Below are 16,039 nucleotides of genomic sequence, written 5' to 3'. Positions count from 1 at the left end.
AGCCCATTCATACCCATAGGCAAGGGAAATGCTGTTTGAAATTTAAGGCTCAAATAAAATAGATAATTTAGGCATTCAGTTACTAATGTAAGTTTGTGAGTCAACTTCACTGCTGTGACATTTCAAGTAATTTCCCCAGATTGTCTAGGCTTGTTGTTTTGATCTCAAGGAATTTTGTAAATAAACGCTAAACGATTGCAACCATGGCAGCGTACAGATACAGTTACTAACATTCTAACATTTTTTCTTTATGGTTTTGGAATATTAGTTGCTGTAACCAGGCATGTTCAGGCAGCGTGGAACAGTCGATTTGCCGAGAGACCTAAAATCATGAGTAGGCTTTTGATTTTGGTGTGAATCCTTTAGGGATTGAGATTACCCAACATGCTAACATGCTATCTACTGTAATGTCATAATCACACTTAAAAACTAATTTAAAAAATCGAACTGTCACTGTCAAGTATTCATATTCCCCACAAACAAATCTCAGATCTAGTACACTGTCAAGAATCTGCCAATGTTTCATTTGCGCACGACTAACTTCGATAATTTCTCATTTATTCACGGCGAACTTTGATAATTTTACATTTATTCACTGAAAATTAGGAGATCAAAAGTCAAATTTTTGATTTTTAGAAATTTATTTGGAAGTATTCCTCGACTCCCTTAGAACTTTTCGGTGTGCCTAAAGATGACAAGTCACAATAACCGGCAACGTGTTAGACCCAACAAAAAATTTCGGTCAAGTCGCTTAACCAACTTTTCAAAATTTGTGAAAAAATTGTCGTGCATACCCAAGTTCAAAGGGGCGCTTAATGCCTTGGCCATACTTTCTGTCAGGTTTATCGGTGTACTTTGGTGCACTTTTTGGAGCTCTTTCAGAATATACAAGCTGCCAAATTTTAAGTTTTGAAATGGCTTCAGAAATCGAGCGTGCGTTTTTGTGATTTTTGTAAATAATGCAAACATTACATTTTCGTGTCAAGATACGAATAAGTGTGTATATCATTTATCATGAGTGAAAATTTTGCTTTGAATTTGTTCAGTAATTGTTAAGTATAGTTTCCACTTAAAAAGAGCACTCCGCTTAGACTCCGTTTACATGACAGTTGCAAAACATAGCTAACGCCGACCCGTACGAAACACCTATTCGTATCAAAAGCCTTTAATGTGAAACTCTTCATTTCTCTTACTTCATTTTCTTCTCTGCTGAAAAACTATTCTTCCTTTTAAATCAGTTACATTATCCACTCTTTGCCTTGTTATCATATACAATTAAATTGCCGGAGGCAATATAGACAGCCCCGTACGAAGTCAAATTTCATAAATTCCTATTTAAACAGCTATATACCGCTATATTTACCTATATTTCACTGTAAATAAACATTTCACAGAGGAATATGCTATTATATAGCTCTATATGCCTGTATATAGCTCAATATAGCTGTATATAGGTATATATAGATGTCCATATATGGAATCCCTGAAACCCCTCACACTTAACACATTATTTCCATGTTAACAGAAACTCTCTAAGCATCATTTTTCCCACTTTATATCGTTTTACTAAAATCCAATATGGCCGCCGGCAGCCATTTTGTTAGGAGACCGGAAATAGTACCGACGCTTTACATTCGTTAATACCTTTCAAACAAAAAAAAATTCATGAAATTCGGTCAAAATTTACTCGATATTGTCAAAATACACCACGTTCACTGTACTTCCGAGTAGCCAGATAAGAGCTCACTCCAAGAGACCTAGCTGGATGCGTTTTACTCAAGTTATCGTGCAGACAGACAGACGGACAGACAGACGGACATTTTTTTTTTTGCGGATTTGGCATCTCTAGACAACCACAATAGGTTTCCCCTTACTCAGGGAGTCCAATTCGACGTGTTACAAACGTATGCGTAAACCTATAAGACCCCAGTACTTCGTACGGGTCTAAAAAGAACAAAGGAACTGTCACGTAAAAGGAGTAAAAAATTGAAATAAATTCAATTTCCGCTCCGTTTGCGTGACAGTTCTTTTGTTCTATTTTACAACTGTCATGTAGACGGAGGCTAAACGGAGTGCTCTTTTTAAGTGGAAACTATACTTTAAGGTTTTTCTATTGGTCGCATTGTGGGCATTAGCACAAAGAATAGTGTGAACCTCGTTGCACAAAGTGACTTTCAGTCGATTGTTGTTGTTCCAATTTTTCCACAATTAAAGCTATTTGATTCTTAAGTACGAGGTTTTCAAATTCTATGCGAAACCACATTAACTCAGTAACTAAAACGGAATTCTATTACATATGACCGTAGTAGGATTCTGCCAAATGCGTGCGCAAATACTTATTTAATAGTTATGCATAAGACATATAACTAAATATGTAAATATTTGCGTACGGAAATTTTCGTGGGTAAATCGACTGCATTTGATAACTAGATTGAGGCTGAATATTATGAATATTTCCAATTTCAACCTACAGTATATAAATTTAAATTTAACAATGGTGTACCGATCAAACAAATACATTTCGTGGAAACATTTGATCAACACTACAACAAATGGCTTAGAACATCTGTGCTCAAAATACGTGTTAGCACGTTTTATGACACATTTTAATACGTAAACCAACGACCATAGTGTTAAAAGAGCGAAAAACAGGGGGAAAAAACCAATGAAAGTTTAAACCAGGTATGGTCTGTTCATACAAACCGGAGGACATGGCGATTTCATATAAACAAACTCACCTCTCATGACGTACAAAGTTTGACATTCGACCATACCTTATGTTGACGTTCATTGGAAAAAACCAAGTTATAGCTCAGCTCGATGATATGTCCAAATTTGTATGTAAAAAGGGGAAAAAAACAGTTACGCCAGTTACTTTAACTGAGATTGATGGGTGATAAGTCAGAATTTCTACTCTCTTTTAATACGCTGTACGGCTCTACACGCAAAAAAGTCAGTTATAGGTTGTAGACTTAAGCATTGCACGTGTGAAACAAACAATATACTTCTGATACGTACTTTATGCATCTAACACGTATTACAATTTTACGTGTGTAACATGTACAATTTACTGATAAGTGAAATCCGTAATAGTTATTTACGTATCGATTGAGTAGGCCGAAAGAGTTACGTATTAAGTTTTGTATGCTTGCTAAGAGGACCGAAAGTAAAGAAATGTCAATTGACAGCTTTACTTTCGGTCCTCTTAGCAAGCATACAATAGTTATTTACGTATCGTTTGAGGAGGCCGAAAGAGTTACGTATTAAGTTTTATACGCTGCCTACTGGGGACGAAAGTTGTAAATGTCAGTCCAAGGGCCGAAAGTGACAGAAAAATGTAAGCTAAAGGGGTGAAAGCGAAGCTTACATATCTGTCACTTTCGGCCCGTAGGTTTACATTTTTTTCTTTCGTCCCGCAATAGGAAGCATATTAATTGTACATGTTACACATTCAATTTTTCGGGACTTCTTCAGAGAAAGATATTGGCGGCCGAAAGCACTTTGTCGGCCGAAAGTGGATTTTCATGTATATTTTTTTTGGGCTCAATCAAGTGTGCATGCTTTGTTGTTGAAATGGCTGAGAGTGATTTCTTTGTTTATGTTGTGGTTTTGTTTCCTTTCAGTATTCAAGCGCAAAAAAGCATCGTTTGAGACTCGTGTTGAAAGTGAAAAGCGAAAAATTCAACTTTTCATCACTCGTAACAAAATATACTATTACAGACCACAGCTATTTTCATTCACTTCGTAATTTGCATTAAAAAAAAATTTATGGAAAAATAGTACAAAAGAATGGTTGAGCTATTATTTGTAGCATTAAAACAACCAACAAAGATTCAACCGTCTATTTTTCCCTGTTTACATAGTTATGCACCAATTAAAACTAAAAACCTGAAATTGAGGTTCACACCTGACCTCAAACATGAACATCACCTGAACTCGGTTTCTTTGCGGAAGCCACCATCATACAAAATGGAATGATAGTTTTTCCATCGTTTCGTTCCCTATTCGATTTAAATGGCGCAGGTAGTTTCATTGTCATGACCTTGTTGATGTATGTTTGGAGGAATTCTTGTTTCAATGACTCCGGTACTTTGACCAGAAATGGTACAACTGCGATAATAGAATCTACAAGAAAAATAAATGAAAAATTCACCGTTATTTCGCGGTTTGTTTAAATAGACTCGGGCAAACGTTAAGGAAAGTGAGTTAAAAGTTTTCCAAAGTTCTCAGAACTACAAATTAGCGACAAAATTCGGCCGCACCTAGATTGCTAGCCACGATCGTGAAGTTTTTAATAAACAATATGCTCACCAAGGAATACTTGACTATCGAAATGGTAGAGCCGTTTCTTTAAAACGACATTGATGTCCACAAATCCAGCCCGTTCCAATAGCAGAAACATTTCCCTTTCGGGATTTTCGTCTCGAAAATATGGTGTCGTACTCGCTTCCATATCCGGTCTGTACGGCGACCATTCGGGACGTTCACACATGTCAACGTAATGTTCAAATACCGGATGTTCATGTAGAAGAGTTAACAATATGTTGCCGCCAGCTTGTAATAAGCTGAAGATATTCTCCATCACCAAATATTGTTTTGGTGCCCAGTGTAAGGCAAAAAATGAAGTGATACGCTTAAATTGTCCATACTCTCGTAACACATCATTTACATCATTTTCACTTTCGATGTCAAGTTTAGCGAACGATATTCGAGGATGCGAAAAATGCGCACTGGCAAAGTCAACCATTTCCTGAGACTTATCACTGGCAACTATTTTCGATTTTTGTGGCAAAATTGGCAGGATGTAATCGTGTGTAATGTCACCACATCCACTCCCTATATCTAACAGGCAATCATCTGCCTTTGGCAACCATTGGAAAATTCGTTGGTACTCGGTTATGATATCTAAAGCATCTTCACGTTGCATACAGTTTGTGGCGTGATAACGTTTGGCATTGTGCATACGAAGTTCGTCAATACGAAGTGTAATAGTTTCAGTGTCGTGCATGCTTGTTTGGTTTCCTTTTTTCGCATACGCAATCAATTGGCGATACGGTACGGTAATGATGTGATTGTTTCGTGTTTTGTTCGTGTTTTGCGACATATGCATGACTTTTCGTTCGTAGATGCTGAGAAATTCTCTTCGAAGACTCTGTGGAAGGTGACTTAAAATTGGAGCGCTGAGGCTTGTTGCATCTAGGATAAAGGTAAGTATTTGATGAGTTTCGTAAGTGCAACATTCAACAAGAAATGTTTAACGTAAAGTAAACCGTAACAAGTCTAATAGAATTTAAGTAACTGTGGGGAAGCACAGCAGGCCCATCTGAAGCTTAGGAGCAGGTTATGTTCCACCCACTTTTTCTAACTATCTAAAGTAAACCGTCTGATTGCTTTCGTGAAAATTCTGTACATTAGGGCGTATCGAATTTTAAGGTCCGCGATAGCCGGTGTGTGGAAAACGTAGATTATCGAAAACTGTGTCCGGGCATATGGTTGATGGATCCGATTGAGCCCGGAAAGAACTCCCCCGAACGACTTTAAGTTTCCGATGGTCATAACTCGGAAAGTTGAGAGTATTTTTGAAAACAATGTTCTAGCGAAATGTAGGTAGAGCTTTGAAAACTCTACAAAACTACCGAAGAAATATTTTGTGAAAGAGTTCAGCTACTGTCATGGAATATTATGTATACTTGGCCAAGGTGTCCTCGCCTCAGCAGCACCGGTTGCAGGGTCTGCATTGGCTTCGTGGGTGACGTGAGCATTCCTATAAATTCCATTCAAAAATTTTAAAAAAGTGGTTTCAGGTAAATAGCCTACCGGGAAATGCCTAGTGTACTGGTAGTTCTCGACCTCCTCTACCACCTCATACCACAAGCTAAACATAATCATATGTCTTGGAGGAAATATAAGTCAAAAATCAAAAGGCCAAATTTTCGATGTTAGGTAATCTTGGCAGTGACACCTTTAGGACCATCGGTTTCTTCGGTAGTTTTGTCGAGTTTTCAAAACTCTGCATTTCGCTAGAACCTTATTTTCAAAAATACTCACAACTTTCCGAGTTATGACCATCGGAAACTTAAAGTCGTCCGGGGGAACTGCTTCCCGGGCTCCGTTGGATCCATCAACCACATGCCCGGACACAGTTTTCTATTATTTTCGTTTTCTGCACACATGCTATCGTGGACCTTAAAATTTGCAAAATTCGATACGCCCTACTGTTCACTATTAAAAACAACCTCAGGTCCTTAGGACATAAAAGGAAAGGTAAAAATCTATATAGTTGTTCATACATTTACATAGTTGGAACTTCCGTAGGCCAGCATATACACTAAACGGATCTTAAACCACTTACCGATAAAAACCTGTTTCTCGTACCGGACCAAGCGTTCCTTCAACTCAACATGAACATATTTAAATCCAGCCTTTTCCAATATCGCTTTCAACATTTTAACTGGATCCGAAGCCCCGAAATACGGTGACATACTCAATTTCATTTGTTCTCGATAATCGCGCCATTTATCCATTGCCATCATGTCTCGATAATGTTCGTACAGCGGATGGCGTTCGCACATTGTTATCAATATGTCTCCATGTGGTGCCAATAGATTGAAAATATTTTTGAAGGCGAGTTCCTGGTTCATGACCCAATGCAAACTGCACAAGGTGGTGATATGATCGAATTGACCAAATTGGTTCAGTAATCGGTTGACATCATCCGCATTGATGATATCAGCACGGTCAAAAAACAATTTGGGATGACGATAGTTTTCCACCGCATAGGAAATCATTTCTTCCGATTTATCGATACCGACCAGCCTTGAAAAGTTCTTCGGTAGCAGTGGAAAAATGTAGTCAAACAGAACGTCTCCGCTACGGCTGCCGATGTGTAGAACACTGTCACCACCTTCTGTTAACCACTTCACTTTACTGGCAAATTCATTCAATGTATCTTCGGCATCCTGTCTTTGCAAACAGTTCATTACGCTATAACCATCAGTGTAAGCTTTTGCTCTATCCAACAACATTTTTTTGGTTGGCATTCCTTCTTATTTAAAACTGGAATATTATTTAAATTTCTGAAATCTTTTACTATTTGTAACACTTCACAATTTTTCCTAGGTTCAGATAAAGTTTTTATGACCTTATTTCAGGCAGTGTGTTGTCGAAGAACTGCTCATGTTACAGTTTGTTGCCTGTCTTTATATACGCGAGAGATATTCACTACGAAAACGTTTAGTCTATCGACACGAACGTCGAACAATTATTTAGTTTTAAAGTACGAAAATATTTGTTTTGAATATTTAATTTTTTACATAGTTTACTTACAACCAATGGTTGAGTGTATTCCCGTCAGCTGGACAAATTTTATTCGCCAAAAAGTAGTATATCGAAATTATAGGTCATTATAATATAAAAACGGACCGAAAAGAACCGAGCGTCATCCGTAGAGCCATACCCCCAATGCTTTTGTGAACATTTTGCAAACAATATTTTCTTGATTATGTCGTCTGCGAGTGACGTTTCGACATCTCAAAAAACCAGGAGATGTCTGGAAAATGTGTGATAATTTAGAAAAATGTTTTTCAAAAATATAGTCCTCGCAAATAACCTTGCAAAATTTATCAACTATGACGGGAACACAGTTAATGTTTGAAGTTCATCATGAAATTTAATTGTTGTGTCAAAGAACATGAGATCTCTTAGCGAGTGGTAACCGACTAAGATGAATGTAATAGTGGTAAATATCTAGGAAGTGAGGTCAATGGAATGAATTTCTGTAAATTTTGGTAAAGACCAAGTAATTCCCAAGTACAAATTTCAAAATAAATTCTTGTGAAAATGACCGAGTAACTATCCGTGAAATGCAGAATCAAATGCGCCTAAATTTTCACGAGTTATTTTCCCCTCGGCTCTTAGACAGCTGTAGTACCAAAAAAAAAATATCACAGAAAATATGCAAAGTAATTACATGAGACACAATAAAAAAACAGTAATAGATGCGACATTAGCTCCGTACGACTAGTCTAGTCCCCGTCTAGTCTTTGAAAACACAAATATACTTATCTCCAGTTGACTATATAATTTGCATTGATTATCATAGACCTTGACTTTAAGTATAAACGTTGATTACAATTGCAGTGCGAATCGGCTAATCGTACGAAAATGGAATGACTTTTTATGGATTTATGATTGATTTATTGATCACGTTAAATACGGCGGTTAGGATCAATCTTATTGTCTTCCGATAACAATTGATGTATTTTTCACTGTGACTTTGTGTAATGCAGACGGGAATATTCAACGACGATAATTAGAACTTTCGTCGACTGTCTTGAAAAAAACGTTGTATGCAACTCTGATATAAATGCTTCTCGAGTAGCAATCTACGCATTTCGTGCCTTAAAAAACCTTAGCGTACAGCAATTCTTCGTTAAGTTTAACCAATGAATATTGACAGCTCTACCCATACAATTTATATGGGTAGACCTGCCAACCTTTTTAACAGTGAACTTCACCGGACATTACGCACTCAAAGAAATTTTCATTTGATGACACGTTTTGATGAAGCTACCTGGTGCTTCTTTAGTGCTTGGACTTGCAAAGTATATGGTGCCACAAGCAGATAATGAGAACTAACCATGTGTATGTCAATGATGTCAATCGACAAAATCTAAAATGAAACTGGATTCGTTGGTTCAATTGAATGTGGGAAATGTAGGATGTAAAAGTAATGCACCCTACAACCGTAATCATAATATAATTGAGCAACTAGATCACAAGTAATTGAGCAAGTTTCATAGGACGATTTTTTAGGATACATTTTTCCACATTTTCTTGAATTTTCCCACATTTTCTTGAATTTTCCCACATTTTCTTGAATTTTCCCACATTTTCCTCGATTTTCCAGTAGTTTGTCAAAAAATGTCTTTGGGAAAACTCATGAAAATTTGGAAAATTTTGGAAAATATGAGAGAATGTTTTTCCAAAAATAGTCCATGCTGAAAATTAAATCCATTTGACTCTTAAGTACAGGCCTTTTCAAAATTGTTGCACGAAAGATGTTTTATCGAAAAAAAATCTAAATTTGAAAATGGTCTACTGATATAATAAAGGCATTTAGTGAAACGCAAATATTAATCAACAAAACCAAAAAAAAATAATTCAGACCATTTGAACAAATGTTTTCAAAGTAGGTACGTGTCAGCCAGTTTCATCACACGTTTTAATAAGCAAACAAACGTCTATCACTCTATCCACAGCCGCAGCAGAGTTTCTTTTCGGGAATACGTTTTCCAATAGATTCTAGAATTCTAGAAAATAGATCCAATCATTTCGTCTGTTTGGAAGCTGTGCAATAAGACCATATAGAAAGGATTGATATATGCAACAATAAGTTGAATATGCGTGGGACACGAGAACCTGTGATGGCAACTCTGATGTTGAATTATAGTACATTTTCTACCTTGGTGTATATTTCGAGAATAACTTCATATGTACAATTGTATATAACGAGCGCCAGCGAGTGTATATACAATTGTACATAAGAAGTGATTCGAGAAATATACACCAAGGTAGAACAATGTTTTATCTCCTGCAAGCTGATATTTCATACATTAGCGAAATAACCACAAAAATTTGGATTTAAAATTAATTAATTAAGCATGTTGTTTTAAAACGCATTCACAACAAAAAAAAAACGTCATACAGAGAATCCTTTATTTACTTACTCACACACATATACTACATTTCGACATTTCGTTCAAATCACATCATTCCGACTACTCTGATTATTTGATCGATGTAGAAGTGACTAACGAACCACTACCGACACCAATTGCATCGCGTTATGTGATTTGTTGGCGTAGTGGTCAGCATGTTTGGTTGATATGCTGCTGGTCCCGTGTTCGCTTCCGCCGTTCGGCGATTTTTAGCCCCGTACGAAGTACAAAGGGGCTTATAGGTTTACGATGCCGTGTGTAATTGATGGAATTCGAAGCAGACGGTAAGGGCAAAGTGTTTGCCTATGTTCATAGATGACGAATCTGCAATAAAAATTTTGTCTGTCCGTCTGTCCGTCTGTCCGTCTGTCCGTCTGTCCGTCTGTCCGTCTGTCCGTCTGTCCGTCTGTCCGTCTGTCACGTCGATATCTTGAGTAAATCAAATCCGATTTCAAAAATTTTTTTTTTCCCTGAAAGATAGTCGAAATAGTGAGGCTAAGTTCGAAGATGGGCATATTCGGGTCGGCCCTTCGTGAGTTAGGGCCACCTAAGTGATTTAAGGTCTTTTCGTGATATTTATGGCAAAATAAACGATGGAAATGTAAATGACACGGCAAATGATAGGTATTGTCAATACCAATCCAGGAAAAAAAAGTTTTTTAAAATCGGGTAAGTGGGCCGTGAGTTAGGGCCTTAGAAGTGAAATGCTACTAGGGCCCTATGTGTATTTTACATAGAACTCGAGTAAATTTCATTCGTTTTTCGTAATTTTTGTTTGATTTGGAAGGTAATCGAATGCCGAATAGAATGTTGTTGAAAAAAAATTAAATTTGGGTCCTTGGCCTAAGGCCGCTACTAGGGCCCTATGTGTATTTCACATATAACTCGAGTATATTTCATCCGTTTTTCGTAATTTTTGTTTCATTTGGAAGGTAATCAAAGGCCGAATAGAATGTTGTTGAAAAAAAATTAAATTTGGGTCCTTGGACTAAGGCCACTACTAGGGCCCTATGTGTATTTTACATATAACTCGAGCAAATTTCATCCGTTTTTCGTAATTTTTGTTTTATTTGGGAGGTAATCAAAGGCCGAATAGAATGTAGTTGAAAAAAAAAAAATTGGGTCCTCGGACTGAGGCCGATACTAGGGCCCTATGTGTATTTTACATATAACTCGAGCAAATTTCATTCGTTTTTCGTAATTTTTGTTTCATTTGGAAGGTAATCAAAGGCCGAATAGAATGTAGTTGAAAAAAAATTTAAATTTGGGTCCTCGGACTGAGGCCGATACTAGGCCCTTCAAAAAAATAAAATTTTAGGGCGATTTGAAATTTTTGTTTCATTTGAAAGGAACGTCGTACGGGGCTTCGTAATTGCGCTATGCGCAATTTGTAAGATGTACACATTACATAATAATTTTACTTTAACTACATTAACCGGCGCAATAGGCTTACGATCAAAGTAGGGTGACAGACGCACTAGGGTCACGAACGCAATAGATATACGGGTTTGTACGGGGCTCAGTCGCAGCAAACGCTCCGACTGTTCTGATGGCTCGTTTTTCTTTCAAATATGTAGATGGAAAGTAAATTTACCCTAGGTGGGTTATGTGTGAATTATCCAATCGTATAGGCTGTGGTTATGTATGTGTTTGTGTTTATATGCAGAAACGCGTAATGTATGAAATATCAGCTTGCAGGAGATAAACTGTATAATCGACCTTGATAAGTGTGCAGAACTGAAAAGTTTTACGTCAGAAACATATTTCTACTCGGGGAAGCCTTCAGTATGTGTCGAACGCTTTGCAAACGAAAACATCTTTCCATTGCCATTTGAATTTATACAAATCATCAGTTGATGACACGCTCTTAGTATTAAGAGTGATATAGTGAAAACTTGCACCAATTCGAAAGCTGTACGACGCATTATCGTTCGTCTTGCATGCCAATTGGTTGGTAAAAAGTATAGGTTTTGTTGGGATTATGTAAAATTCGGTCACCTAATTAATACGCTGCTTACCATAAGTAAATTGAGTGAAGTTTAAGTATAGTTTCCACTTAAAAAGAGCACTCCGTTTAGCCTCCGTCTACATGACAGTTGTAAAATAGAACAAAGGAACTGTCCCAAAAAAAATTTCATTAAATATAGTGCCAAAAACAACCCCATTTCTTTGTTGCATATTCTTTTCCTGATAATGGTTTGTTGTCAGTTTGTGCACTTAGACGTACGTCGTGCATAAAAATAATGTTTTCTTCCCGGTAAGTCCTTTCCGCTAATAAAAACTTCCCGATGATATAGACTTCCCGGCTGAACACTGACAAGAAAAAAAATTCTCGCTGATAGACTTCCCGCTAACAGAAACTTCCCAATAAGTTCTTCACCCGTCTGTAGAAACTTCTCGATAAGTTCTTCCCGCTGATAAAATTTCACGGTTCTTCCAAGTGATAGCTATTTCGGATTTCTCGGTGACAGCTATTTTCCGGTTAGTTCTGAATTCTTCACGCTGATAGATATTTCCCAGTGAGTACTTCCCGCTGATAGATATTCCCCGGTGTGAGTTCTTCACAGTGAAAGCTATTTCCGATTTCCCGGTGACAGCTATTTCCCGGTTAGTTCTGAATTCTTCCTGCTTATAGATATTTCCCGGTGAGCACTTCCAGCTGATAGATATTTCCCGGTGGGGTCTAATTTTTACAGTAAAAAAAAAAGAAAATCGCCTTCGGTGAAGGCTAAATTTCCCGGTATCCAAGTTTTCACACCGACGACTTCCCGGTATCTAGGATACCAAGATACCGCATTATTTCCATGCACGACGTACGTAACGGAGGTTTGTGAAATTAACATCGAAATGAAGTCGATTTTCACGCCAAATCTGAAATCAGATTCGTCCCGACACTAGTGTTGAAATAAAAGGCATTAGTATCTTTCATGGGTTGCTTTTATTCGTAACATTTTAAAACAGCCAACTATATTTTGTACAAAACATTTCATGACAAAATCTTGAAATTATCACAAATAAACAGCTCGTTTATTTAACAAAAATTCTGAAATTCATTAGGGTACTGCTGAGCTAATTCATACTTACAGCAGTCACTCTCCAATGTGCTTACATAGTACACGGCTTAAAATATAAAACGTGAATTAAAAACCTGGAAAGTAAGTTGAGAACCGTCTTCAAACATGAGTATCTTCTGTACTCGGCTTCTTTGCATGGGCCACCAACATGCAAAATGGAATGATAGTTTTTCCATCGTTCCGTTCCCTGTTCGATTTATATGGTGCAGGCAGATTCATTGTCATTACCTTGTTTATGTATATCTGCAGGAATTCTTCTTTCAATGACTCTGATATTTTGTCTAGAAATGGTGCGACTGGGACAGTAGAATCTACAGAAAAAGAAATTGAAAAAATCAAATCTCATCGCCTACGAGATTGTTAGTTGGACTTGAGTAGGAAAATGATATAAAAAGTGAAGTGACATGTTTAGAAAGGAAAATGTTATTTTGATCAGAACAACGACCATGAAAGAATTTCGTTAAAAATATGCTCACCAAGGAATACTTGACTATCGAAATGGAAGATCCGTCTCTTTAAAACGACATTGATGTCTACGAATCCAGCCCGCTCCAGTCGCATATACAGCTCCTTTTCGGGATTTTCGTTTCGAAAATATGGTGTCGTACTCTTTTTCATATCCGGTCTATAAGGCGACCATTTTGAAAGTTCAGACATGTCAGCGTAATGTTCGTACAACGGATGATGCTGACAAATGGTAATCAATATGTCGCCGCCAGGTTGTAACAAACTGAAGATATTCTCCATCACCAAATATTGTTTTAACGCCCAATGTAAGGCACAAAATGAAGTGATATGCTGAAATTGTCCGTACTTCCGTAACACCTCATTCACATCGTTTTCACTTTCGATGTCTAGTTTAGCGAACGATATTCGAGGATGCGAGAAATGCGTACTGGCATAATCAAGCATTTCCTGCGACTTATCACTGGCAACTATTTGCGATTTTTGTGGTAAAATAGGCAGGATATAATCAAGTGTGACGTCACCGCTGCCAGTCCCTATATCTAACAGGCTATCATCTCCCTTTGGTGACCATTGGAACATTCCTTGGTACTCCGTTATGGTGTCTAAAGCATCTTTACGCTGCATACAATTTGTGGCGTGATAACATTTCGCGTTGTACATACGAACTTCGTCAATCTTAAGAGGAACACGATGTACATGTGCGTAGTAGTTTATGTCGATGTGAATATTTGTGTTGTTTCCTTTTTTCGCATACGCAATCAATTGGCGATACGGTACGGTAATAATGCGATTGTTTTGTGTTTTGTACGTGTTTTGCGACATCTGCATGACTTTCTGTTCGTAGATACTGAGAAATTCTCGACGCAGACTCTCAGGAAGGTGACATAAAATCGGAGCGCAGGGGCTTGTTGCATCTAAGATAAAGGTAAGTATTTGATCAGATTCAAAGAAATGGCTGAAGAGCGAAAATTGAATCTCAATGAGGACCAATATACAGGTTCGGGTAACGGATAGATATGTGATTGTGTGCTTCAAAACGATGCTATACCGAACGTGTTGCATATAATGCTCCAAGTTGGGTAGGTAACTAGATATGTTAGTTTACTAGATGTGGAGGTTTAAATAGCAACAAAGCTGTTCGATTGAATAGTGCATTACCATTCACCGTAGTGTTTACGCGATATGTACAAAAGCTTGCGTTAGTAGAAAAATGTTTCTTGAAAGTGCAGAATGAGTGGCTAAGTTTTCCATCATCTACAGACATTACGTAAGCCGATTAATGAACTCCATATTTGTACAATCATTGGCTGAGCCTTTATCATTGGTAAAAGGAGTTTTGTAATTTAACAACTAAACGCTTTCAGATATTAGTTTCCATAATTCGAAAGACCCACGCTGACAACTGAACATCGTGTTAAAAGATAAAGTTAAACTATCGTGTTAGCCAACTAACATTCTAGATTGAATTTATACTCGGGGAAAGCTTCAAAGTATCTAATGCTTGCGAATTGAAGGTTTCAAGCGGATAGTCATGGTGTTTTTATGAGCAGAGCATTTTTATATTTCCACATGTGAGAACAAAACCACTTACCGATAAAAACCTGTTTCTCGTACCGGACCAAGCGTTCCTTCAACTCAACATGAACATATTTAAATCCAACCTTTTCCAATATCTCTTTCAACATTTTCACTGGATCCGAAACCCCGAAATACGGTGACGTACTCAATTTCATTTGTTCTCGATAATCGCTCCACTTATCCAGTGCCATCATGTCTCGATAGTGTTCGTACAGCGGATGGCGTTCGCACATTGTTATCAAGATGTCTCCATGTGGGTCCAATAGATTGAAAATATTTTTGAAAGCGAGCTCCTGGTCCATGACCCAATGCAAACTGCACAAGGTGGTGATATGATCGAATTGACCAAATTGGTTCAGTAATCGGTTGACATCATCCGCATTGATGATATCAGCACGGTCAAAAAACAATTTCGGATGACGATAGTTTTCCATCGCATAGGAAATCATTTCTTCCGATTTATCGATACCGACCAGCCTTGAAAAGTTCTTCGGTAACAGTGGAAAAATGTAGTCGAACAGAACATCGCCGCTACGGCTGCCGATGTGTAGAACACTATCACCACCTTCTGTTAACCACTTCACTTTATTGACTAACTCACTTAACGTATCTTCAGCATCTTGTCTTTGCAAACAGTTCGTTTCATTGTAAGCCTTTGCTTTGTCTAAAAACATTTTGTTTGATTTTAGTCTTTCTTTTCATCCGGAAAACGCTTTAGCTCACTCAATTTCTGTGATATTTTATTATCTTTTTATTAACACTTTGCGTCACAATTATGTTTTTAATGTTCACTCAAACTTAACAGGTAGTATGTTGTCGTAGAACTGCTAGCCAAATGTGTTGTTGTCAGCCTTTATATATGCTTAAGTCGGTTGCTAAAAAAATGCTAATGTATCGAAATTAATGTTCGGCAATTATTTAATCATTAAGTTCAAAAATATTTGTTTTGGATGTTTACTTTTTTACTCAGTTTTCAGTGTTTTAGGTTTTAAATCGTCATCAGTATGGGGCCCTATGGTGATAAAATAGCGGCAGGAGTTTCGAGCGTATTCAGTGAACAATAAATCCAACTCGGAACTTTTCAATAAATGATACGTAACACAGCCGCAATGATATGTGTCGAACAAGCCAAATAAACAAAACAATTATTTAAATAAGAAACAAAAACGAAAATGAGAGAGTAACGATGACGAAATGGTG

The 16,039-nt window shown here is 37.4% G+C and overlaps 1 protein-coding gene across 4 annotated transcripts; it reads right to left on the bottom strand.

Annotated features, from left to right (window-relative positions):
- Window positions 1-3,842: 3,842 nt before the first annotated feature.
- Window positions 3,843-15,681, bottom strand: LOC119077868. 4 transcript variants are annotated; one of them, XM_037185215.1, is made up of 4 exons: window positions 15,476-15,681; window positions 6,353-6,975; window positions 4,312-5,196; window positions 3,843-4,125 (listed from the first exon to the last, which is right to left on the bottom strand). In XM_037185215.1, exons 1-4 carry the CDS (start codon window positions 15,511-15,513, stop codon window positions 3,914-3,916), a joined length of 1,758 nt encoding a protein of 585 aa, XP_037041110.1. In that variant the 5' UTR covers window positions 15,514-15,681; the 3' UTR covers window positions 3,843-3,913. The 4 variants fall into 4 exon arrangements, 3 of the variants coding, with proteins under 3 accessions (XP_037041110.1, XP_037041111.1, XP_037041108.1); XR_005087891.1 differs by lacking the exons at window positions 3,843-4,125; window positions 4,312-5,196; window positions 6,353-6,975 and adding exons at window positions 12,644-12,679; window positions 12,791-13,104; window positions 13,270-14,175 and having other exon boundaries at window positions 14,853-15,672; XM_037185216.1 differs by lacking the exon at window positions 6,353-6,975 and having other exon boundaries at window positions 14,853-15,681.
- Between the last annotated feature and the right edge of the window lie 358 nt (window positions 15,682-16,039).

The sequence above is a fragment of the Bradysia coprophila genome, unplaced genomic scaffold (assembly GCF_014529535.1).
Source record: "Bradysia coprophila strain Holo2 unplaced genomic scaffold, BU_Bcop_v1 contig_24, whole genome shotgun sequence".
NCBI classification, from domain to species: domain Eukaryota; kingdom Metazoa; phylum Arthropoda; class Insecta; order Diptera; family Sciaridae; genus Bradysia; species Bradysia coprophila.
This window is presented reverse-complemented; position numbering and strand designations above follow the sequence as displayed.